The sequence below is a fragment of the Pleurodeles waltl genome, chromosome 12 (assembly GCF_031143425.1).
Source record: "Pleurodeles waltl isolate 20211129_DDA chromosome 12, aPleWal1.hap1.20221129, whole genome shotgun sequence".
In the NCBI taxonomy this organism is placed as follows: Eukaryota; Metazoa; Chordata; class Amphibia; order Caudata; family Salamandridae; genus Pleurodeles; species Pleurodeles waltl.
Genome location: NC_090451.1, coordinates 692,835,636 through 692,862,805, shown reverse-complemented (window position 1 = coordinate 692,862,805; position 27,170 = coordinate 692,835,636). Strand labels below are relative to the sequence as shown.

Genomic DNA, 27,170 nt, shown 5'->3' with positions numbered 1-27,170 from the left:
GGATGTTTTCCTGTTAAATTTGCTGCGCTATGAAGCTGGGATTTTTGCCTTCGTTTCCCTTATAAAAATGAAATTTAAACTATGGCACGCGGAGTTATTTTTGGTACTTCTGTTTGTAACCAACTCAACTCGTTTTGCGGACGTGAGAGAGGCTGAAGCAGCCCCTCCAAGACTGTCACCTGTGGCTTAAAGTCCACATTCAGGTTACAGCAGCACGAATTCAACCCGCTGAGCTGTCTCTTCGAAGTGATCCACCTGTTTCCCCTCTGTACCTCTCCTGGAACCGCAGGCGCGCTTATCCTGCATCTTACCTTTGAAGCCAACTTCTCCCCTGTTATTTCCCCCTTCTCGCCTTCTTATCTCTCCCTTTCTCTTACTCCCGATCCTCCCCTTTCTCTCTCCTCCTTCCTTTCTTCTAGGTCCCCTCTCCTCCCTTCCTCACACCTGCTGGGGACACGCAGTGCTGTTGCACTGATAACACTGTGTCACAAAGCTTGTTCTGTAAACACCTCGCTGCGACCTGTCCCTCGAAATGCAATCATGTGCCTCTTCCCCGGGATGGGCTGGACCGGACGGATCCAGCCGGCCCCCTCGGATGGGTATAAACAGGGCACAGCAAGCATCTGGCTGCTTGGAGAGCCCTGCACACACCTGTATGACGTGGGCACAGCAGTCACTCAGACGGTGAAAAGGTCAGAGGTCGACTTGCGCTGCACAGAGGGGCCAGAGTTGCCTCCTGGACGGCGGCGAAGGGACAGGCTCACTCTTCAGACAGAGCTGCCCGCGCTGTTCAACATCCTCAGCGCTACTAACCAGGGCACAGTACCCCAGGAAGGCGAAAGGGCAGGAACAGGCTCATTCTGCGGACAGCGCTGCCCGCGCTGTACACCAGCCTCTGTGCTTCACACCAGAGCTACCCCCTGGAAGGTGATATTACAGGCTTACTCTGCAGACAACGCTGCCCGTGCTGCACACCACCCCCAGGTCTGCCCACCTGGGCAGTGTAAACCCCCTAGCGCCACCATGGGGCTCTTCAAGCGCGAGAAGAAGGAGCCCACGGAGCAGGAGATGACGCCGGCGGAGCCCATGACCAGGGACCGGCGCCTGGAGAGCAAGGCCGAGAGCGAGATGACCGAGGGGGAGTACAGCTACTACAGCAAGGAGAGAGAGTCCCTGGGGAGGAGAGTGGCCAAGAGGCTGCTGGGCATCCTGAAGCGTGAGTACTCCGACTCTTCTAGCTGAAACCAACCACAGAAACCTTTTCTCCATAGTCTATGAGGGCCTTGCACCGGGGCCAAAGGAACAACAAGCAAACATTATTTAGTTGCCAGTGTGCCCACGTAAAATACCCATCATTTTACCCCAGGGTAGGCCTAATGATGGTTTCGAATCTATTCACTTAACAACTTCCGTAGGAATTGTAAAGTGTCTCGGGTTCCACTGACTCAGTCTGGGAGTTGATGTCGAGGAGGGCGGTAAGGGGGCAGCCACCAGGAAACGACAAGGGTCCCCCCCCCCCTACCACCCAGAATGGTATCAACCATTCCCTGACTTACGTTCCCCGCTCCACCATCTTTTCAGGAGCGCGTTTAAGCACGAGAAGCACCTCAGGGATAACCGTCGCCGTTCAAACGACTGGAATTGTTACCCCGGGACCCCGTACACTGTGCACTGCCACGCTGCCTTCTAGCTTGTTTGTGACATACTAATGCAATGCATACATATATACTTACACGTAGTGAACTAATATCAGTACATACATGCAATCAACACAGACACAGACACACACGCACACATATATACATACAAGCGTACATCTGTGGGGTATTCTAAGATCAATTCATTCAACCTTACACACAGAGTGTACTATTATCAGTACATAAATATATACATACATGTAGTGAACTAATATCAGTACATACACGCAAACACACACATGCATACATACGTACATCTACGGGGCATACTAACGTCAATACATTCAAACTTACAGAGTGTACTAGTATCAATTCATACACAGTGCTTTAAATGGGCCGGTACTCTCCGGTACTGAGTACCGGCACTTTTTTTATTTTGAGAGGAAGAGTACCGGCATATCTCAGGAAAAACGTAATACTTTTAATTGGAGAGTACCGGCACTTCTCAGAAACAAGTAGGTACTCTAGTACAGAGTACATGCACTTCTATTTTTCCATTTAAAGCACTGTTCATACATATACATACATGTAGTATACGAATATCAAAACATACATACATGCAGTTAATCAATATAATTATATCAAATGTTGTTTATGGGCGTGCCCCTGACCCTCCCTCCTGCCCTCCACGGCCCGTTGGGCACCCACTCCCCCTAATGCCTGCTCTCCCTGGTCATCTTACTGCCCTGTCCCTCCTCCTGGTTCTTCCTATGTAAACTCTGTCTTAACTATGACGACACAGTGGCGACCTCCACTGTGTAATATATGTGTATGTGTGTGTATAGATATGTAGAGAAATATACACACACATATATTTTTTATATATATATATATATATATTTATATATATATATATATATATATATATATATATATATATATATATATAATATGTATACACACACACAGATATATATGTACATACATAAATATATATACATATATGTATATTACACAGTAGGATGTATATATACTGCGATAATAAAATACCTGTCAAGCCTGTTTTGAGGTAACACATTTACTGAACCCTTGAATTTGACACGCTGTACCTTTTATCATAACTATTTTATTGTTATTGATGAATTTCTATGGTTGATCTCAAATTGTATCATACAGATTTTGCAGCATCTGATAGTGAATTTTTTTAGTAGTATGTCCAGAACAATGTATTTTGGTATTATTTTTATTTTTATTAACTTGAATATTTTAACAATAATTCTTTTGCAATCTCATAATATTTCAAATGCGCTTCATTCTGATGCAGTCTTGTAGTTTTCCATTGATTTAAAAAACAGTCAACACATGTTACGTCTCTTATTTGGCTGGCAAGCATACCACTTTTTCAAGGCTCCCAGGAGTTCGTTTTCCTTTAATTTATTATTTTTTATGACTTCTGTAAAGTTTCATAAATGTCCTCCTTGTGTTCATTTAATTCTGTCCTTCAGACATAATGAAATAATAATGCCCAAGTGGGTGAATACAAATTATATAAAGTATATTGGCCTCATAATAATGGACATGTGCTCATTGTCTGCTAGCAGAACACATCAATTGATTGTTGAGTGTAGTATGGCTGCCTGGCTGGCACTAAATATGATGACAGCATGTTTGACATGGTTTACGTATTGTCCACATGGGCATGATCCAGCGTAGGACTATAGTTTATGTATTAAGTACAATATGTTTGGTTATGTTATACCATCACTTTGACATAACGACCACATAACATCTGAACAGCAAACTTTACACTGCCCAAGCATTTGCTCACTTGGGCATGATTGTCACAAAGACAGGCCATGAATTATGAATCCCCTATTATATATTCTATATTTAATGTTTTTTGATATGCCATTACTTGGCATATTATTTGCATTTTCACATTCGATTGTTATCTCAATGCGGCCGCCACTTTTCAGCATTGTGCTTTCTGTGGATTGACGTTTGTCCTTCGTTCATGCTAGCACACAGCAATCACATCCCCATTAACATGAGGCAATATACTTTACATTATGCGTATTCTCCCACTTGGGCATTATTATTTCATAGTATGAAGACATTCTATGCATTCTGTATCGTACATGCTGAATTTCATTGGCTTTGACATGCCATTATTTTGATACAATATTTGCGTTTTCACAATCTATTGTTTACTATAATAATATGGCCGCCCTTTGAAGGCATCAGACTTCCTTTTGATCTGTCTTTTTCCTTTATCTATGTTTGTATCACTATCTACAATGGGGCTGTGTTTGCTCAAATGTTAGACTTGTGAAAAATGCTGCGCTGAAATGCGTTGGGCAGGAGCTTTATTTGAGTAAGTCACCTTTGCACATTCTTGGCATGCTCTTCGTGTTGTGAGGATTGTGTGCTGGAACATATTGTGTGTGTGTGTGTGTGCGTACACACGCACAGTGTTCCCAAAATTATCTCATTTGAGATGTTATAAGTGTTGTTATGAAAACTATGAGCTACGATTTCACATAGTATAAGTGATGTAACAAGACAGGGTATATAAGAATTGCATTGTAAAGGTGAAAGTTATAGTTATTGTAGTTTGACTTGCAATTTGTCAACACTGTGTTCAGAGCTGCACTAGTTATAGTAATTTGAAGCTGGTCCGTAAATTATACATTTAAGGTATCACTATAGCTTTAGAATTTCTAATGCTTGTGTAGTTTAAGTTTGGTTTGTATAAATGAATGAAATGTGACTTATAATGGCAGGGCTACTCCCTGGAGTGTCCCGGCACTGAGCTTTCAGTCATCCAAGAGGGGCAGTGAGATCGACTAATCTTGTTGGAGAAGAAGGTATTCTGCCCACTGTCAAACAAAATATCTTAGGCATATTTACAAGAAGGCAGTGGGCTGACAGCAAGTTTCTGGAGGGACATAGAATCTAAGTCTGGCCCTTAGGTAACCTGCGCCTGAAAGGTGCAGTGGTTCATGGACCAGAACTTAGGTTTTGAAGAGAATTTTCTTCTTTATCAGAAGCCAGTGGAGGGCATGCAAATATGGGACTATGTGTTCTTCAAGGAGGCTAAGTAGAATGTGGGCTGCTGTATTTTGGATCACTTACAGCTTGTTAAGCAGATAGTTCGGTAAACCCAGATGTATGGCACTGCCATAGTCCAGCCTTGAAGGTATGAGTGCCTCAATGACCACCTTTCTTGCAGACAAGGAGGGAAAGTGTACAAATGTTTGCAAAGTCCCCTGAAGCTCAAAACATGTTCCAAACATAGACATAATCTGTGGCTGAAAAGAGAGCGAATTGTCAAATTTAATGTCCAAGTTCTTGTCTGTTCCTCCCAGGGGATCTGGGGGTGGGGCATCTTTGGGCCACAAAGTCTGGCAATTTGGGGCAGAAGAATAGTATTTCGGTCTTGTCTGCATTGCATTTTAATTGAAGGGAATTCATCCAGTGAAAGTCAGAAGATAGGCAGGTTTCAAAGGACTCCCGCAATCTCCTCTCCCTTCCCACACGTGAAGAGCAGCTGGATGTCAACAGTGTATGAAATAACCTGGAGGAGTGCTATAAGCATACAGCGAGGGACCTTTCTAAAGTACGCTGACAGATCTAACATAATCTGAATAGCCTACACCCTGTGAATAAGGTTCCTCTAATATGTTTGGTGACCTCAATCAGTCATGTCTCAGTACTGAAGTTTGGCCTGAAGTCAGATTGGCTAGAATGGAGCAACTCACTGGTTTCAAAATACTGAGAGAACTATTGATGAACAAACATTTCCAGTACCTTAAATATTGCTGGCACTAGAGAGACTGGCACACAGACCAGTGATGTAGAATGGAGTGGTGTATAGAGCATGGTGGAATAGTGTAGAGTGGAGCAGCATAGAGTGGAGTGTGGTGAAGTGCAGTGGCAAAGTGTGGAATTGCATAGACTGGAGTGGCATACAGTGGAGTAGGTAGGGTAAAGTATTGTACAGTTGAGCAGCACACAGTAGAGTGGTGTAGGGTGGAGCAGCCTAGAGTTGAGTGGTTTAGAGTCAAATGGAGTGGAGTGGCAGAGAGTAGAGTGGTGTAGAGCAGAGTGGCGTACAGTGGAGTGACGTAGAGTCGAGCAGCGTAGGGTGGATTGGTGTAGAGAAGAGTGGCATAGAGTGGAGTGGCATAGATTGGAGGGGTATGTGGTGCAATAGGCTAATTTAAAGAGACATATTGTGAAAGTGTCTAAATGGATGTAGACGAAATTATGCAGGAATATAGATTATCGGATGGAATAGGTAATTTTTGGTATTAGCTGTAAATTGGTTAGGTAATGCTAAAGTTGTAAGTGACAAATCACTGAGTTATATATTGTGCCTTGGGATACTGTGGTAAATTCATGGTGTACCGCGGTTCATGTTGATCACAAGGCAAGATATCATTGGCTATGGGTGCCTTCACAAAAGTAAGAGGCAGCCATGTATTTTTCACTACACTCTGGCTTTGTTCTGCATTATGGCTTTAAATATAAGTAAGTGGTAGGTTTTATTGTTGTTCCCAACCTATTTCAGTTCATTACATTGGTAATAGGTAGATGTGTTAATATTTCTCTACATAATTTTTTTTTTTTAATTCTGCAGAGTACCGTGCTAGTACCGTGCTGGAACCTAAAAAGTACAGCAGTAGTTACTGGAAAAATTAAAAAATAAATGTGTAAATGAGGGAAATATATGGTAGTACAGTGTATTGTTTTCATAAATTATATTTTTTTTATTTTACTAAGTAGTGCAGTACTTTGTAAGTAGTACTGTAATGCTCCAAAAAACGTTTGTTTTAAAATATAATTATTGTTAGAAAATAAAAAAACATAGACATGAACCATATGTGTGAAACGTTATGTAGTGCAGTGTATTTTTCATTTTTTTACATACTTATTTTGATTTATTTTTTAAGTACCACAGGTGGTACTGTAGTACTCAGTCAGTTTTTTCAAAACATATAGAAACTTATAATACATTTTCTCCAGTATTAGGGTATCTTTCATAGATTCACATGCTTGAATCATTCCCCGTCGTCGAAGTGGGAGTCCCACGGTACATAGAAAGCAATAAATAGAGAAAAAACGTTTTTTATTTTTTTAAATTTTTTTTCATTGAAGTCAATAGGAAAAAACATATTCAATTGTAGAACTATCAGCCTCTTTAGAAAGAGCCCAAACTTCAACCAATCAGGCGTGACCACCCTCTTAGAACCCTCAGCACAGAGGCTCAGTCTGTCAGATTTTCTACCGCACATCGTGTGTAAGGGAGTCTCCCTGAGCTCTGCTCAGTTTTCCATCTCTTCAAGAGAAATCCTTAGAACTTTTAACTTCATTTTTTCTTCAAGACTTTTTTCCATCATGTCTACAAGAAAAGGCCTTTTTAGACCTTGTGGGACCTGTGGCAAATTGAGACTTCACTGTGAGGACCCTCACAAAGAATGTATCTATTGCTTACATCCAGAGCATAAGGTCAAGGACTGTAAGATCTGCAGGACTTTTCCTAATAAGACTCTGAGGGACAGAGAAGCCAGGCTCCTACTTTGGCTCCAGAAAAAGAAGGCAAGAGAAGCTCTTTCTGAAGAAGAGAGTGACACTGCAGTGACCTCAAAGAAGAGAAAGAGGTCTGTGGAGAGCCTATCCCCTGCAAGCACTAAGTCAGCCAAGAAGCTGCATGCTTTTAAGGACACCGGGGATCTACCTTCAACATCTAAGGTAGCAAGTGGCAGGGTTCATTCAGAACCATCAACACCTGCTTCTTCTTCAAAGAAGCTTAAAAAGCCTTCCAGTTCTCTACCTTCGTCGACGTCCAAAAAATCTACAACGTCGACGACACCGTCGACGAGCGCTCCGTCGACGATAGCTCTACCTGTGACGACGACTACGACGACGGCTACGTTTACAGCCCCTCCGTCTCCGATGATAGTGACTTCATCTCCGCTGTCGTCTACGACGATAACATCGGTGAGTCTCAAGTATGGTCCGTCGTCGTCGCACACTTTGAAGATCATTAAGAAGCCGTCGATGAGTAAGAAGCTAAAGTCTTTACCATCGTCGACGAAGAGATTCAGAAGGTCGCCGTCGGTTTCGCCGACGAAGATTCCATCGACGCACCGGATCGCGAAAACTCCGTCGTTGTCAACCCCGTCGACGGGTGACGCAGTGTCATTGGCTTCGTCGACGGCTCCTTCATCGACAATGATACCACCAACTACACCGACGGCCCCGTCGACGCCTGCTCCATCGACGCCTGCTCCGTCGACGCCTGCTCCGTCGACGCCTGCTCTGTCGACGAGTGCTCCGTCGACGACAGCTCCGTCAACGGTTTATTTTTCTGGAACATCTCCTTACCTACCACAAAGGATTTTGCCTGTACAGGTCAGGTCCTCTGTTTTACAACCATCGCATACATCGCCCAGCAAGGTTGCACCCGTTCCTCCGCAGCATCTTTTTGCTGATGATGATGATGATGATGGCGATGGGTACTCTGATGACGGATTTTTTCCGGTAGCGCGTAGTCCGTCCGAACTACGTATAAAATGCCAAGAGGAGGATGAAGAGGAGGATCTTCAGCAATTTTCCCACCGGCAGGATCAAGGGCATTTCGAACAACCAGAACAGACAGTACAAATGCCGGTATCATTGATTAACAACCTTCAGCAAATGATGCAGGACTACTATGCGAGGTTTCCCCCGCCTGGTCCTTCTACACCGGTACAGCCTCAGCAGACACCAGTGTCCACTCCAGCTAGACCTTCCACATTACCAGACCCTACCACAGCACCTCCATCGGTTCAGACTATTGAGTCACCGTCATCTGAGGAGGAACAGGAAGAAGGGGAGATACAAGACTCAGACTCTTTAATACCAGAATGGGATGAGTATCAGATTCAGACTCCATCTCCGTCTACACCACCGCCAGTAGACTCTCCTCCTCAGGACATTGGGGGTTTCCATAGTGTCATGGAGAGAGCTGCCAAAAGATTCCAGCTACCGATTACGTCAAAACAATCAGATTGTTTTCTTTATGATTTTAAAGAGGACACTATAAAATCGGTAAGACCCATTCCCATAGTCGATTTCATCTGGGAAGAAGGCTTAAAGGTCATGCAGACTCCGTCCTCCATTCCTGCAGTCTTGCCCAGACTAGAAAAGAAATATAAGGCACCTGACAACTCCCCAGCATGTCTAATCAACCATCCTAAGCTGGATTCGGTTATCTCCCAAGCAGCTCAGAGAAGATCCAGGAATCCGTCAGCTTCTCTGACTGCCCCTCCAGACAAGGAAGGACGGCGTCTGGACTCTATAGGTAAAATTTTTTCAACCATGGCTGCCACCACTGTTAGAGCCGCCAACTCTCTAGCAATACTGGGGAGATACGATCGTCAGATGTGGTCTGACATGTCACAATTCATTGACATGATACCTGAATCCAGTAGGGCAGAGGCACGCAGAATTCTTCAAGAAGGAGAAAAGATTTCGGCCGAATTCATAGACTCGGCCATTGATGTTTCTTCTACAGGCTTCAGACAATTGGCCGGTGTTGCGGTTCTAAGACGGCAAGGGTGGCTAAAGGCTACATCTTTTAGGCCGGAAGTTCAGTTGAAAATTCTAGACATGCCATATGATGGCGAACTTTTATTTGGAAAACATGTCGACGATGCATTGCAGTCGATCAAGTCAGACACTGAAACAGCCAGGTCACTTGCAACGCTCCAGTACAAGATGCAACCCTTTCGAGGAGCGAGAGGTACTTTTTCACACAGAGGAGGTTTTCAACAATATAGACCGTACTCCTCTTACCAAGGGCAATATCGCTCAACTTATGGCCAGCAACAACAGCATTCCTTTCGCCATCAAACATCAGCTCGCTTCAAACAGCAAACGAGAGGAAAGTCTGCTTTCAGACCCAAGGATACGGCTAGAAAACAGTGACCCTCATCAAGTGCCTGCACCCAGCCCCTGCACCAACACTCGTATAGGGGGCACAATTTCCGGGTTTCTACACCAATGGTCCAGAATAACAACAGACAGATGGGTTTTGGATATTATCAATCGGGGACATACTCTAGAATTCAACCAGTCTCCTCCTCAAGTACCACCAAGAGGCCCCCCGCCAGCCCATCTCAACGAGCTTATGGAACAGATTGCTATCTTAATGAGCAAGGGAGCAATAGATATCGTACCAAGAAACCAGAGGGGAATAGGTTTTTACTCCAGTTTTTTCCTTATCAGGAAGAAAAACGGAGACTGGAGGCCTATTCTCGATCTTCGATCGCTCAACAAATACCTCAAGAAGCAATCTTTTCGCATGATCTCTCTCCAAGACGTTCTGAGCCTCCTCAACCGAGGGGATTTTATGACCTCGCTAGATCTTCAGGACGCATATTTTCACATTCCAATTCACCCCAATCATCGGAAATTCTTGCGGTTCAGGGTCGCAGGCATTCACTACCAGTTCAGAGTGCTTCCGTTTGGCCTCAAGTCGGCTCCAAGAGTGTTCACCAAGGTTTTGGCGCCAGTGGCAGCCCACCTCAGACAATTAGGGGTACAGGTGTTCCCTTACCTAGACGACTGGCTAATAAAGGCACGTACAGCGTCGAAGGCTGCCAGAGACACGGAAACATGTCTCTCCCTTTTCGGAGCTTTGGGTTTGATGGTCAATTACCCCAAATCTCACACAGAGCCCACTCAGAACATCACGTTTCTAGGAGCCATCTTGGACACTTTACAAGCGAAAGCCTTTGCTTCACAGGACAGAAGACAGAGACTTCGAAACTTAGCAGCTCAGCTCAGCAAAAAAAGGTCCGTTTCAGTGCGGACTTACAAGTCTTTTCTAGGGATACTATCGTCTTGCATTCCATTGATAAGGAACTGTCGCCTCCACATGAGGACTCTTCAGCAACAACTAGATAACCAATGGAAACAGACAGAAGGCTCTTTCGACGAGCTAGTACAAATCACCCCTGCAGCGAAACAGGCTTTCAGGTGGTGGAAAGAAACTCCCCTAGTCTCAGACGGGCTGTCATTTCTGAAAGACAGGACCATGCACATAGTAACAACGGACGCATCCCTGGAGGGATGGGGTGCTCATTTACAGGATCTTTCCGTGAGGGGAAAATGGTCTATGCAAGAATCAACTCTCCACATAAATGTATTAGAGCTCAGAGCGGTGTCTTTGGCACTAAAATCCTTCCTCATGAACATCAAAGACTCTTCAGTGTTGATAAGGACAGACAACACCACGGTCATGCACTATATCAACAAGCAAGGAGGCACAAGATCTCGAGCATTATCCCTGGAGGCGCAGAAGCTGTGGCATTGGGTGATTCAGCAGGGAATCACCATCCGAGCAGAACATCTCCCAGGGATCACCAACATCTGGGCAGATGCCTTGAGCAGGAATCGAACCAGCTGCCACGAGTGGGAACTCAATCAATCGGTTCTCGACAATCTCTTTCGCCTTTGGGGCAAGCCCACCCTAGATCTATTCGCGACCAAGGACAACAAAAAATGCCGACACTTCGCAAGCTGGCGTCCGCAGAAGGGTTCGAGGGGGAATGCGTTTTTGATCAGATGGTCAGGGATTTATGCATACGCTTTTCCCCCGCTTCCACTCATCCCGAGATTTCTGCTAAAAATGAAGAGGGAGCGATGCAGGATTCTTCTAATCGCTCCGAGGTGGCCACGCCAGTTCTGGTTCACAGAACTTCTATTGCTATCGGAACAACCTCACATTCGGTTGAAAGCAATTCCGGATCTGCTGACAATGAGCCAGGGTCGGTTCGTCATCCCAACCCGACATCTCTTTGTTTATCAGCCTGGCTTCTGAATTCTATGAATTTGATGGATTGAATATTCCTCCGGAGTGCAGAGAGATACTTGCCTGTGCCAGAGCCCAGTCTACGAATCGCACATACAAATTCAAGTGGAAGAGGTTTTGTTTGTGGTGCGCAGCTTCCAGCATCCATCCTCTAACATCATCCCCTGAACAAATTTTGCCATACTTACTACATTTGGCTAAATCCGGTCTTTCGCATTCATCGATTAAAGTGCATTTGGCTGCCATATCTCGTTACCAACGGACCTCTCAGTCACCTTCACTGTGGTCCGCCAGAATCATAAAACAATTTCTTAAAGGTTTGTTCAGAAAATATCCACCAATTCATCGTCCTGCACCACAATGGCATCTGAACATTGTGCTCTCCCAATTAATGAAACATCCGTTCGAGCCTATTCATAGAGTGGATTTGAAGTTCGTTTCTTTTAAAACGGCCCTTCTTTTAGCCTTGACATCGGCAAGGAGAGTCAGCGATATCCAGGCATTTACAATTTCTCCACCTTTCCTTCAATTCAAGCCAGAGGTGGTCATTTTGAGAACGAATCCAAGGTTCATACCTAAAGTTCCATCATCTTTTCACTTAAACGAACCAGTAGTTCTACGAACATTTTTTCCAAATCCTCAAACAGCAGCTGAACGATCTCTGCATTCGTTAGACATTAAGCGCTGTTTAAAGTTCTATATAGAAAGAACAAGTGCTTTCCGTAAATCTGAGCAGTTGTTTATCAGCTTTGGAAAGGTCAATCGTGGTAGCGCAGTTACTAAACAAACTATAGCGCGCTGGATTTCTGCTGCCATTCACTTGACCCACCAGTTGGCGGGAAAGCCTTTATCATCTAAGGTCCGGGCGCATTCCACTAGAGCGGTATCCACTTCCACAGCTCTGTTCGCTGGAATACCTCTGGACCAAATCTGCAAGGCAGCGACATGAACACGTCCTCATACTTTCACCCAGCATTACTGCCTGGAAGCTACAGACAAGGTGGATGCTGCGGTAGGACAAGCAGTTTTGCGCAATTTGTTCTCATAAGGTGAGCCTATAAACTTTACCCTCCGTCCTCTGTGTATTATTTCATATGTAATTTAGAGTATACGCTTCTTATATGCAGTTAGGAATACACATATTTTTTCTTGACTACATGGAGGTATATGTATTTATATTCATGTCTAAATGTTTATGTGGATATGGATAGGTATTATATATATATATATATATATATATATATATATATATATATATATATATATATATATATATATAGATATATAATGGATGGTTACTACATGTACTTTGTAATGATTAGCTCTTAATTTTCAGATTTAATTGCTTATATACTTTCAGTCAACATGCATTATGTTTATGCATTCTGTTGGTACTACAAGAAAATAATAACTTATCCTTACTGCTGGCTATTCTGATTCAAGCATGTGAATCTATGAAAGATACCCTAATACTGGAGAAGAAAATAAGTTACTTACCTGTAACTGTAGTTCTCCAGTATTGGTATCTTTCATAGATTCACATGCGACCCACCCTCCTCCCCAGAGAGGCTCACCTTCTGGGATTTTTTCCTGTGTACACTAGTGCGGAGAAATCTGACAGACTGAGCCTCTGTGCTGAGGGTTCTAAGAGGGTGGTCACGCCTGATTGGTTGAAGTTTGGGCTCTTTCTAAAGAGGCTGATAGTTCTACAATTGAATATGTTTTTTCCTATTGACTTCAATGAAAAAAAAACAAAAAAAAAAACGTTTTTTCTCTATTTATTGCTTTCTATGTACCGTGGGACTCCCACTTCGACGACGGGGAATGATTCAAGCATGTGAATCTATGAAAGATACCAATACTGGAGAACTACAGTTACAGGTAAGTAACTTATTTTCTTCCCCTTCTTATTACCACTTTTATAAAGTCTAAGACAGAAAAAATCCTGGGTAAAACAACATAGCTGCTTTTTACTTTTGTAAACTCAGCCATCACCTAGTCATATACTGCCTTGTCATCTGTAAGTACCATGAAATTACCAGGAAATGTCATGTTATTTTCCAAACTTTTCTGATAGCATCATGTTCTCAGACATCACTAAGTTTATATGCCTTACAATTTAAAAAATACTTGTCCTACTTTCCTGTACTACCAAAACGTATTACCTGCACACCCTGATCTATAATTCTGCCAAATTCCATGAAAATCCTACTGGCCGTTTGGCCGCTACAGAAGAGTACAAAGTTTATGGAAATGCATTGGTGTTAAAATGTGTTAGGGGGCCCTCACTTTTTCCTATGCAGCCCCTTCACCAATCACCTCAAAACTTCGCATCATCCACCAATGTAGAAAAAGCATAAGGTCTGGAAAGTTTTGTGGAGATTCATCAGAGGGCTGCAAAATTATTAACAGCCAAAAATCCAAGGAATTCCCATCTCTGGGAATCGTAACTATAACTAGAGTGGCCACTACACCTGTTCTTCTCCTTTTCTTTTTCGTATTCATATTGCCACTTACAACTACTTGTGAATGGTGCAATGCCGCTCCAGAATCTCAAATGGACCATTGATGTTCCCTTCGACTTGTATGTACAATCTTTTACTTCCACTGCACTTATAGATACCTTTCAATCGAAATATTGTATGGCTCTGCTCTTTATAATGGATTAATTCTGTTTTCTTGATGAACAATATGAACTATCTCCTTCTCTGATAACTTTTGTTTTCATATGTTCTTTCTCTTTATGGGTATGAACATGGAATTTTTGTATTTAACAAATGCTCACTTATATCCAATACCTTTGTCATTACCTATTAATGTATTTGCATATTATGATTTCTCTTATGATCCATGCAATTTAGGATTGTACATTAATTTTCATCTGATTGATGTTCTGTTAAAGACTTCCTGATACATTGGAACTTTGCCTTCATTTCGGTTGAGCTCTGCAACTTTAATATGCAATTGGTCCTTTCCTCTTTTTTGCCATGTTTTGTTGTTTTATGTCTCTTGCCTCTTGCTAAAAGACATGATTTTCTTTGGTTTTCCTTCATTTCTCCTTTCCCTTTTATTCTTTCACTCACCGCCCCCCTCTTTTTTTAATATTGTCTTAAGAAGGGGCAAAACACGTATTGGCTGTTTTTCTGCTATGCTCTGGAAGAATTTCCTGGACTATCAGAACAATAATAATAATAAAAAAATATATATTAAAATCCTTTACTACTCTGGATCGAATTACCTGTTTGAAAGGATGAGAAAGCAAGATGATAAATTTATCCAGCTCCTTAACCCAATCCGAAGTTTCTTGCTTCAGTGGATTAGGGGTTTCCCTTTTGGACATCAGGATCCAATCCAATCGAATATCACCCATTATACTAGCACAGACAACGTCTGGGACTCATAACCCCTCTTCTTTGCTCACAATCTTTTTTAATTAGTTGGCCATTAAAATCCCAATGGCGTGTTTTTTTTTTAAATCTTCTTTCCCATAATCATGATTTGGGTTTTGTCCAAATTGACAGTCCATTGGATTCCACGTAATCATGTAATTTGTTTAGCAGGCATTGTAATCTTATCCTAGTCCTAGATATTAGGAGGGCATTGTCTGCATGAAGGAGACACCAGACCAAGTTGCAGCCCAGCTTCAGGGCTTTTGCATTTACATTCTCCAACTCCAAAAAGAGGTCAGCTAAAATGAAGTTAAAAGTAGTGGGGATAGGACACACCCTTGTTTTAAACCGGTTCTCTTGCTAATTTTGCAAGTGAGTGCTCTGCCACCCCTGATTTTAACTTGGAGCCAGATTAAAAAGTTTAGAGACATGATACTCTTCAACAAGGTGAGCGACATATCCCTCAGTACTAGTTTCCTGTATAAAATGTTTCTGGGGACGGAGTCAAACGCTGCTTTACAATCCATGAAACAGATATACAACATTTATTTGCTTAATGTTGCTCTCTCTGTCAGAGTTGCCAATGAGAGAAGGTTTACTGAAGTTCCCATTCACTCTGTTAAGCCTGTTTGATGTGGTGGGACTATCCGCTGTTCATATGCCCACATTTCTAGTTCTTTTAGAATTAGGACAGCTAAATATTTTGCCTCAGTATTGAGAAAAGAAATTTGACAGTTAACGTGATTATAGGTTTCTCCCGTGAATACATTGGATGGATAATTGCTCTGCACCAGGAATCAAGGATCTGTTGAGTAATAATGCAATGATTGTGAATAGGAGTTAGTATCTCCTCCCAAAATTTGGGCTTGGTTTTAAATAATTGCTGCGATAAGCCGTTAGAATGTGGGGCACCATCACACCATTTTTTTTCTATGAACTCAATCTCTTGCATTTTAGTGAAACCGGTGAGATTGATAAACTGATGGGACTGGCAAGAGGTGTTTCCAAGGTTTCCATTAACAATATTGGCTACAAAGCTGTTCCATTTTAACCTTTTGCATTAGCTATTGTTATATCCTCTCCTTGGGGGGGTCTACTTCCGTTCTTACATAACTTCAAATTCTGAGGGTAGTGTTCACATTCAGAAGGTAGATCAATCTTTAAAGATATAAAGTATTTGAAGCGAGAGAGACTATGTAAGGTGTTGTCTAATATGGCCTGTGATTGGAGGGAGATACACATACAAGTCGGGTGTTAGTCCTCTTTTAACCTACCGTTCACTGTACATAACTGGGTTCACTTCAGGGTCTCGTGATTCCAGAGATGGTCTGATTATTACAGATTTCACCTCAGATTCACATGTGAAAAAAAAAGGTGAGGGGAATTAGCTCGACAAGGACGATCACTGGTCAAAGGTACAGTGGTCATCCTAGAACACAGCTCAAATTATTATAAATTGGACAAAGTATGAGGTCCAAAGAATACTTGTCTATGTAAATGAGGAGAATTTTCACAAGTTCTCAGATAATCCTTATTGGAGAATCATTTACATTTAAAAAAATATAAAACTAGAGGTGTTTTACTTTGGAATAAAATGTGTTGATTGAGAGTTATTTGGAGTTCAAGTGCTATGAGCTGAGAAAGGCAGCATGTGTTTAGTGACATACATTGCATATTGTGTCGCTTCTACTGCTCTTAGATTCTGAAATTAGTATTATAGGAAGCTGGCTCTGTGCGTACTATCTCAAAGTGAGAGATAGTGTGCACAGAGTCCAGGGGTTCCCCAAGAGGCATGACAGAGGCAATGATATATAATACTAATGCTCTATTTGTGGTAGTGTGGTCGAGCAGTTAGGCTTATCAGAGGGTAGTGTTAAGCATTTGTTGTACACCAACAGGCAATAAATGAAAACACACACTCAATGACTTAACTCCAGGCCAATAGGTTTTTATATAGAAAAATATTATTTTCTTTATTTATTTTAGAACCATAAGATTCAGATTGCAGGTAAGTACATTAATTGTAAGGTACTTTGCATATGTATAGGTATAACTGTGAATCAAAACAGTAATGTACACAGTTTGGCATAAAATGGCAATAAGCTATTTTAAAAGTGTACACTGCAAAATTCAGCAGTTCCTGGGGGAGGTAAGTGCAGGTTAGTTTTTAAGGTAAGTAAAGCAGTTACAAGTTCATTCTCCGGGGCACAGGCAGCCCACCGTTGGGTGTTCAAGTCAACCCCAAACACCCAGGCCTTTCTCTGGACACGGGCCAGGGGTGTTGGGTGCAAAGTGGTGGGGACTCACGCTCCTGGAGTGAGGTGAGAGTCCCTTTAAAGATGGTTTCTTCTTGTTGCTTTAGACAGGGTCGCTGTCCATGGGAGTTTCTTGGTCATTTGGAGTTGCAGGGCAGTCCTCTGAATCGGTAGAGGTCGCTGGGCTTTCAGGATGTGTCGCTGGTGCAGGTCTTTGAATCAGGAGACAGGCCGGTAGGGCTGGAGCCAAAGCAGTTGTTGTCTTCCTTCTTCTCTGCGGGGTATTCAGGTCAGCAGTCCATCTTCTTGTTAGGTCATCAGGAATCTGATTTCCAGGGTTCAAGGTCGCCCCTAAATACTAAATTTAGGGGTGTGTTTAGGGCTGGAGGGCAGTCACCAATGGCTACACCCTCCTTGTTCCTCCTCATTTTGGGGGGGGGGGCACATCCCTAATCCTATTGGGCTAAATCATCCAAAGCAAGATGGAGGATTTCCTAAGGAGGGGGTCACATCAGTTCTGGTCACCTTAGGGGTGGACCTGGCTGAGGGGGTGACGCCTTGTTTTTCTCATTATCTCCCCGGCCTTGCCGCCAAAAGTGGGGGCTGTGTCCGGGGGGGCGGGCATCTCCACTAGCTGGAGTGCCCTGGGGCATAGTAACACCAGACTTGAGCCTTTGAGCACCTCCACCCAGGAAAGGCATTGTTCCTGGTCACAGAGTGCACAAAGCACTCACCCCATGTGGCCAGAATCTAGTCTGTAAGTGGCAGGCTGGCAGAGACCTGTCAGCCTAGCACTAGCAGTTGGGCTGGCATGCAGGGGGCATCTCTAAGATGCCCTCTGTGCATTTTTCAATACATCCCACACTAGCATCAGTGTGGATTTATTGTGCTGAGAAGTTTGATACCAAACTTCCCAGTATTCCGTGTAGCCATTATGGAACTGTGGAGTTTGTGTTTGACAAACTCCCAGACCGTATACTCTTTATGGCTACCCTGCACTTACAATGTCTAAGCATTGGCTTAGACATTGTAGGGGCATAGTGCTCATGCAGCTATGCCCTCACCTGTGGTATTCTGCACCCTGCCTCAGGGCTGTAAGGCCTGCTAGAAGGGTGACTTACCTATGCCACAGGCAATGGGTTGTGGACATGGCACTCTGAGGGGAGTGCCATGTCGACTTAGGCTTTTTCTCCCCATCAGCACACAACAAGGTGTGAGGCAATGTGCATGTGCTGAGTGAGATGTCCCCAAGGCGGCACAATACATGCTGCAGCCCGTAGAGACCTTCCCGGGCCACAGCGCCCATGGTCCCAGGGATATCTTTTAAAAGGGACTTATCTGTGTTCCCGGGTTCTGCCAATTGTGGAGACAAAGGTATAGTTTTAGGGAAAGAACACTGGTGGTGGGGCCCGGTTAGCAGTGTCCCAGCACACTTTCAATCAAAGCTGGCATCAATAAAAGGCAAAATCGTAGGGGGTAACCATGGCAACAGTGGCATTTTCCTACTAGTATGCACTGTGATTTGTGAAAACTGAAATTTGTATTGGGAGCTTTGGTATCTTTGAGAACTCCTGCCTGCATGCACTCCCGTGGGGCTGTTAGGATCTCAGGTTTGTCTTGTCAATTGCCCTTGAGACAGTGTGAATATACCTGTAGTCTGTAGCTGGTTTCACCTCACAGTCACGTCTGCTCTTGCAGTGACCCATACTACAGACTGAATATTACTGGTTTCACCTAAGGCACTCAGGAGTCCTGATGCTGTCAAAACCAGTTCTATTTAGTAAATAGTATTTGTTTCACTTCAAGTTGTCAAGTCCTGGGGTGGTCTGAAAAGTACTAGTTTGACCTCAGAATCTCATGTCCCTGTAGTTTACCCCTACCGCAGTCTGAATAATACTGGTTTCACCTAAGGCACTCAGGAGTCCTGAGGGAGTCTAAATCTGTACTTTTTAGTAAAATAGTATTAGTTTCCCCTCAAGTTATCAAGCCCTAGGGTGCTCTGAAAAGCATTAGTTAAACTACAGAGCCTCATGCCTGTCTCTCAGTGACACCTGACCGCTCTCAATATTATTGTTTCACCTCAAGATCTCATGAGTCCTGAGGAAGTCCAGATATTACCTGTTTTACCTCAGAGTCTGATGTCTGTTCCTCAGTGATTGCTGAGGCTGTCTCAATACCACTCGCTTCAATGGAGGAAATGTATGTTCGTACTCTGGATTGTGCGCATTTTCCACTGTAGGGCTGTGTATTTTCCCTTGTTAAAAAATACAGCTGTCTGTCTGTCCAGAGCTTCAACCTGAAAGAAGGGAGTGGGGATGCCCCTCCTCGTTTCACCATACATAGTCTTGTCTTTATTTAATTCATATATAAATCTGTAAATTCATTTATAGTGAAGCACCTAGAGCAATGTGGTTAGTTAGACAAGGGATAATGCATGCAAGGGTGTAACTACCTGGGCACAGGAATAATGGAGACTCACTGGGCCCAGAAGCAGAATCATAGTTTTCTCATCCCTGAGGCAGAACCAGCCGAGGTATATCCATTGCTGGATGAAGTTCAAGCATTGTTCACTCTTTAAAGGTCCCCAGATCCAACCTCAAGGGTTAGGTATGCTTCAGTGTCTTCTGTGTACATATGGTGGCTCATATGAATAGCGCTTTTTATATGTAAGATCGGGATCATGTGAATGTTGAAGGGGATCAGTCGGTGGAAGAGCTCATCCTACTAGGACGTCATAGGTACGAATTTCACCAAGGTAGGAACCAGGCCTGACTTGAACAGGGACATGGCAGTACCAGTGATTCTGCCGCTAGATGTCAATGACTAAGCAGAACAATGTGGTCGAAGGTATTGAAAGCTGCAGACAGATGCAAGACAACCAGAACAATCCAGAGCATAAGCCACGCCCCAATCAAGGAATGAAAAACAGTTCCTGGCACAGTGTAGACTTCCCTAAATTTAACAAGGGACTCTAGGTCGAACAAACAGTACTAGTGATGTTTTTGTGTCTTTCATGTGTCCCTCATCTCACCCAGAGTTGTTCATTTATGATTTCACCTGTCGGTGTATATCTCTGTACTATTATCCGTTGCCATGATTGTATTTCTACTAGATGTCAAATCTTAAACTCTATGCGTTTCACTGGCCCTCAGGCCATTTACACCCTCTGTCTCAGGGCATTGAGGGCTTTTAGGGTGCAATTTAGACCCCTGGGAAGCCACTCCTTCAACATGCCTTGCAGCAGACACCCGTCTGCATTTCAAGGTCTCCACTCTAGAGGGTCTTTTTCTCAAATGTTCTCCCACTGACATAGCGGTGACAAAAAATCAGTGCCAGGTGTGCCCCAATTACGTGGTGGCCCTGTCAGGTTTGGCTGGCAGGAGTTCCTTCTCCACCAACCTCTAAATGATCCTCTTTGTGTGTATTTAAGGGGAAAGTCCACATGTCCATGCTACCAGCCCAGAAACAATTTGTCCCTGACATTAATCAGTATGTCGGCCCATGATTGGAGCCCAGGGACACCTTTTTTCCTGATACCCCCTTACTGAGCTTTTCTCTCCTTAATCTCACTCCCGGGGCTGGCTGTCTGCAGGCAGTCACTGCACATGCATGAAACAACAATGCATGATTCAAATCCAATGTTTATCAATAGGAATAAACACAATACGTAAAGTGTAACTACACCAGGATGTTTCTTTTTACCACTGAAATTCCTTGAAAGGCTATTTACTGGAGGTCTATGTAAAAATAAAGAAATCGGTTACCAAGAAACCTTTGCACCACTTTTCACTATGTTAAGCACCATTGTACCTTTCACTTCCAGTGGAAAGATAGGGGAAGGTCCCTCCAAACCCTCTTCAGTCTCTCTCTACCTCCACACACCTGTATAGGTCACGTCCAGTCCACCACCCAACCCCCAAAAACCCATGGCGATGGTGCTTTTCTTGGTAATTTCTCCGCTTTAATGGATTTGCTGCTAGAGGTTTGGGTTATAACACTGCCTCTTATGGCCAACTTGCCCACCCATTTCACATTCTTAGAAAGGAACAAGGAAGTTCAGCTTCCTCACATGATTGACAATTTCACATTAGAATTGGAAAGAGAGCAACTAACTATTTCAGGGTGGGTGGGGCCTAGTGCCGGGTGTGTTGAGAAACCAGCACCAGCCTACCATGAACACGTATTAGAACGCATGAAGCAGATGAAGGGTGGATTTACAGTTTGCTGACAGGGTGCCCCATTATAAACGTGGCAAGGTACCCTATCAGACCAAACTGAAGATCTATTTACCCTATTTTTCTAAGACCAGGAGAATAATCAAGTTTTTCATTTCCTGTAATTACATTATCACCATTACCTTTCCACATTTGCCTCACGCTTTGCAGGTAGCTTGTAAACTCTCCATACTATAGAGATGACGTCACATTCTGACATGCACGATACTCGTTATTTCTACAGGTATCCTAACACTCTGAAGTTCTTTCCCCTCTGCACATTATCCAACACTAGCAGTTTCAAGTCAAGTTTCAGCAAGGCTTCATTAGAGTTAAATTTGAAGGTCACCATTTCTTTAATCTCACAGGTGTTTGCTACTGTTGGGTCTTCTAAAGCCTTTATTCTGCACGCCACTTGTCCAGCTCTACTTTTTCTTAGAATCCTTGCAGCTGTTTCTCCAGGGATTGGGCCACAATTTACACAGAATAGTTTTTCTTCCGTAGTTCTTTTTTTCAGGTCTGACACTGGGCACAACAGTAGGCGTTTGGCCCTGGTGAGCACCTTCCAGTCCTCTGTGGACCTCACCTCCATAATCCCTTCTTTGTGAGCACCTCTATGCATATTGAAAAAAATCCTCTCTAGTTTTTAGGTTGAGCATAGCAGCATGCAAGCACTGCTTCTCAAATGTGTTTTTGTCTATTTGGGCTTTTAACCATGCCCACCGCACGCCCATCACTCATTCATGGGCTTGCCCTTCACAAATCCTATGTTATCATTGGTAAATGCTTTATGTTTGTCCCTCCTTGAGGCGGTTTGGTTACCGTCTTGAACAATCATCCTGTTTCATGGCTAATTGCACTTTTGCTGGTACGTTTGACAGCAAGCGAACTTCTTTTTGCTTTTGTGTGTCTCATTCACGCTCATGGCGTGGTGCTTTGAATCGGCTTGCTTATGTGAAACTGTGTTACTTTTCATTTTCAATTCATCTGGCAAGAAAAGTCCGATTAGGAGTTTACAACGTAAATGGCTCTAACTCAAGCAAATGCGAGACCCATTGCATTGCAAATGCTTGTTCTCTGTGCCGCCATCTGTACCCTTGTTCACCACTCTCATTCACCTCCACTCCTACATCGCTCTCACATGGATTCTTGCTGGGTCTTAGCTACAGTACACTCACAGGCTACACACCCCTCACATGGTGCTCCTTCAGTCCCGCCACCGAGCAGGCAGTCAGCACGTCACCCTTCTCAGCCACTGTAGTCCGGATGTCTTCAGATCAGCTGTGGTGCTGATGGAGATCTGACATCCACACCTAGTTTTCGCTGCCGGAATGCTGTTCCCCAGGAATTACATCACACCTCATGGCTGGCCAACCATGATGCTCTGCAAATCTCCACTTCCTTCGGTCCACTTCGGCATGGTGCAACCGTAAACCATCCATGCCCTCTCACTCCTCTGTGACGGCTGCCCCTGAACTTGCCACCACTATTGCCCCCTTGTCACTCTGCACTGCAGCTTGGCCTCCAATCCCACCAACCCAAACCACTAACATATTAACCTCGCTCCTTAACAATATTTTCTCTCGTAGGGGATTTCCATGTATAGTCATAAGCACTGAATAGTTCCGCGCGCCTGCGGGGACCCCGGAGCACTGTTGTGTAGTATATTCTTAAGTGCAATCATCAGCTCCTTGACAAAAAAGGTCTGTGAAAAACACTTAAGAATAACAATGTGCAGCCTATGTGAACAGCTACACAGGCCAAATTGTTAGAAGAAAAAACAGTTGTAGTGTAAATTTCACGTTTAAACCTCTATTTATTCTATAAATACATAAATAAATACATTCTCATATTTTATTTACACCTCTCATGAGAATAAAACAATGTAGGGCAGTGTAGCCCATAGGCTGCCATTATACAGAATGAAAATAGAGCTGTGCCTTTAAGAAAGTAAAGTCTTCCTGTTTCCCATCATGCACAGCAAAAGGCAGTTGCCTCAGTTCTTTTTTCCGGCTCCTGCTGACAGGACCCTGAAGCATTGAGCTCTACCTCACAAAAGCTTTTGTGACAGAAATTCATTGAAATATCTTCTGAATTTCATTTTCACTCGACGTTTTTACCTTTGAGTGATCATTTTCTACTGATTTCTGTTAAATTCTGACAGAATTTTGAGGTTTTTCTAGTTAGAAATGCCTTCACTTTTTGATAAATGTCCTTCTTGTGGAAGAAAGAAGGCTAAAACAGATCCACATAGGGTCTGTATAATTTGTCTTCCATCCAGCCACAAACCGGAGTCGTGTGACATTTGTAAAACCTTCTCTAGAAGAACCCTTCGTGATAGAGAGAAGATCCGACTTCAGGCGAGAGAGGACAGGAGAAAAAGTGGCCATTCCACTACAGAGCGAGGAGAAGGTCAGACTTCTACCAGGGCTCAACCTGTTTCCTCCATGACTCCTTCCAGACCTGCTGAAAAACGACATAGATCTCCGACGACGTCGAGAGCGTCGACGTCGAAGCAGGGAACGGCGCCAACATGTTCGCCGTCGAGGAGTGCTTCGCCGGCGAGAAAAAGACATCGTTCGCCGTTGACAGCTATTTCGCCGTCGAGGCGGCGAAGACACCCGACGTCGAGAGGATCTGGGTCGCCGTCGACACGGCGAACACAGTCAACGCCAAGGAGATCCGAGTCGGGCTCGCCGTCGACACGGCAAGGGAGATCGCCGTCGAGAGAGAGTGTTCGCCGTCGGAGGCGTTCACCGTCACTGCACCGACGTCGAGGTTCGTCGTCGAGAGGTTCTCAGCGGCGAGACGAGTCGACGTCTAGAGGCACTCGCCGTCACCGCAGTTCGATGTCGAGGAGTGCTTCGACGTCGAGAAGACCATCTAAGAGGCCTAGAAGGGTTTATACAACCTCGGAATCCTCGGCCTCGCTTATCCTACTTCCAGCATCGCCACAGCTCTCGCAAAGGCAGTCGCCGTTACCACAGACGCCGGTAACACCTACGGCTCCTCTTCCGGCGCCTCCTCCAGAACCTGTTCCGAGGACTCCAACGCGATCTGCAGGGCGTTCTGGTTATTCCTCGAGGCGTACATCTACCTCTAGGCACCGTCGTCAGGAATCACATCATGGACATTCTTCATCGTCCACACAAGACTACTCTCCAACCTTATCGGACTCACCGTCCCCAAGAGTGTCTCCCATAGATGATGTCAACACATTTCAGGAGGTCTTAGTCAGAGGGGCAACCAAGCTGAATATCCCGCTAGCAGCTCCGGCCCCATCGACATCAGTGATCTTTGAGACCTTGCATCAAAGGACATCTTCACGACCTTTACTTCCACTGGTTCCGGGTCTTATTGAGCCAGCAATGGACATTTTTCTCACGCCGGCTACAACAAAGTCTGCTCCTTCCAGACTCATTAAAAAGTACCGTCCACCAGAGCAAGATCCTCTATTCTTGAGGTCGGACCCAGTACCAGACTCGGTAGTTATAGTGGCAGCGAAGAAATCGCATTCAACGTCACCGTCTTCCTCTGCTCCCCCAGACAAAGAGAGCAGAAAGATCGATGCTGCAGGAAGAAAAGTATGCTCGACGGCATCCATCACCATGAAAGCAGCCAGTGCCACTGCTTTATTAGGGAGATATGATCGATCCCTCTGGGACTCTATACTGCAGTTCGCGGAGCATCTCCCTAGGGACAAAAGGGAAGATTTCCTAGAGGTCGTGAGCGAGGGAGCTATGGTTTCTAACCAGATTATAAGTGCTGCGGCGGATTCGTCAACACTATCCGCACATAACTATGCTCATGGTATAGCGCTCAGGAGACATGCATGGCTGCGGCTTACATCGCTTAAACCCGAAGCACAGCAGAGGATACAGAACCTGCCTTTCTCAGGCTCCACTTTGTTCGGCTCTCATGCCGATGATGAGATGGCCAGAATGAAGTCGGAGCTGGATACCCTGAAAGCGGTAGGCATGGAGCGACCTAAAGAACAGCGAAAAGGATTCCGCCCATATCAAAGAAGACTGTTCACCCACAGGTATCAGGCTCCACATTGGACGTCTTCACGCCCTCAGCAACAGCAGCAGCAGCAGCATCAGAGGGGCTTCTCCAGAAGGTCGACAAGGGGTCGTTCAACACCTCAGACCCAGACACCTCGACAAGCTCCCACGTCTAAGCCCTGAATCTTTGCTTCCCCCTCCTCCGTTATCCACTCCGGTAGGGGGAAGTATCTCAAATCATCTGGACGAGTGGCAACGCATCACAACAGACGCCTGGGTATTGAATATTGTGAGACATGGTTACGCTCTCAGATTCACCAGTTCTCCACCATCTGTTCCACCCAAAACAGCCAACCACCATCTCGAAGCTCTGCAGTTAGAGGTCAATATCCTATTGCAAAAAAGAGCCATAGAACCCGTTCCCATCAGCCAACAAGGGAAGGGGATTTATTCGAGATATTTCCTTGTACCGAAAAAAGACAAACAAGAGTTTCGTCCCATCTTAGATCTGAGGACAGCAAACAAATGGATTCGCAAAGAAAAATTCAGGATGTTAGCCTTACACCAAATTTACCCACATCTACGTCAGGGCGACTGGCTATGTGCGATAGATCTTTGCGACGCTTACTTTCATATCCCAGTAACCAAGAAACACCGAAAATTCCTAAGGTTCACCGTCGGAAAACGCCATTACCAATTTGCAGTTCTACCTTTCGGCCTAAAATCAGCGCCAAGAACTTTTTCCAAATGCATGGCGGTAGTAGCCGCCCACTTGAGGAAACAGCGAATATTCGTCTACCCCTATCTAGACGATTGGCTCATAAAGGCCTCCAGCTGTCTCGAGGCACAGCAGCATTTCGAATGGACTCTACAACTGCTTCAAAAACTTGGTCTTCAAGTCAATCTTCTGAAATCTACAGCAACACCTGTTCAGAGGTTGCATTACTTAGGGGCCATTGTAGATACCAGGCTAGGAAAGGTGTTTCCTTCGGAGGAACGACGGTTATCGATTCTCCAAAAGTGCAAACAACTGCAGGAAAGACCTCAAGCCACTGCAAGAATAATAGCTTCTCTACTGGGCTCGATGGCGTCTTGTATCCATCTGGTTCCCAATGCTCGCCTCCATATGAGACCATTGCAGGAAAATCTAGAGGATCAGTGGTGTCAACTGAGGGACGATTGGGAGAACAAAGTCCTTCTTTCTCCTCACACCCTACAATCCCTGAAGTGGTGGTGTTTACCCAGCAATCTCTTGGTGGGGATTCCGTTCCAACAACGGCCTCCATCTCAAACCATCGTAACAGATGCGTCACTGCTCGGATGGGGGGCGCACATGGAGCATCTTCGAGTCCAAGGCGAGTGGTCACAGAGAGAGAGTCTCTATCACATCAACCTGCTGGAACTTCGCGCAGTCCACCTTGCGCTCAAAGCCTTCCTTCCCTCTCTGAGAACGGAAACTCTCCTTCTTCAGACAGACAACGTGGCCACTATGTACTACGTGAACAAACAAGGAGGCACCAGGTCCAGAATTTTATCCAGAGAGGCTCAGACAATCTGGCATTGGCTTCTAGCCAGGAACCTGTCGCTAGTGGCAACTCACCTGCCCGGCATCCAGAATGTTCAAGCGGATGCCCTCAGTCGGGTAATGAACGAGAACCACGAATGGGTACTACACGACGACGTCGTTCATTCCATTTTCGCACTCTGGGGTACCCCCTCTACAGACCTATTCGCAACCCCAGAAAACAAAAAATGCCAAAACTTCGCCTCCAGATATTACCATCCAGGGACACTGGGGAATGCCCTGTG

At 44.5% G+C, this 27,170-nt stretch overlaps 1 protein-coding gene across 2 annotated transcripts in view; it reads left to right on the top strand.

Annotated features, from left to right (window-relative positions):
* The first annotated feature begins 644 nt into the window (after positions 1-644).
* LOC138266850 (chloride channel protein ClC-Kb-like) overlaps positions 645-27,170 on the top strand; it is a 436,514-nt gene continuing 409,988 nt past the window's right edge. For both annotated transcript variants that reach the window (XM_069215547.1, XM_069215546.1), the window contains exon 1: positions 645-1,216. In XM_069215547.1, the coding sequence (XP_069071648.1) occupies positions 1,024-1,216 (193 nt within the window). In that variant the 5' untranslated portion in view covers positions 645-1,023. The remainder of the gene's footprint in view (positions 1,217-27,170) is intronic.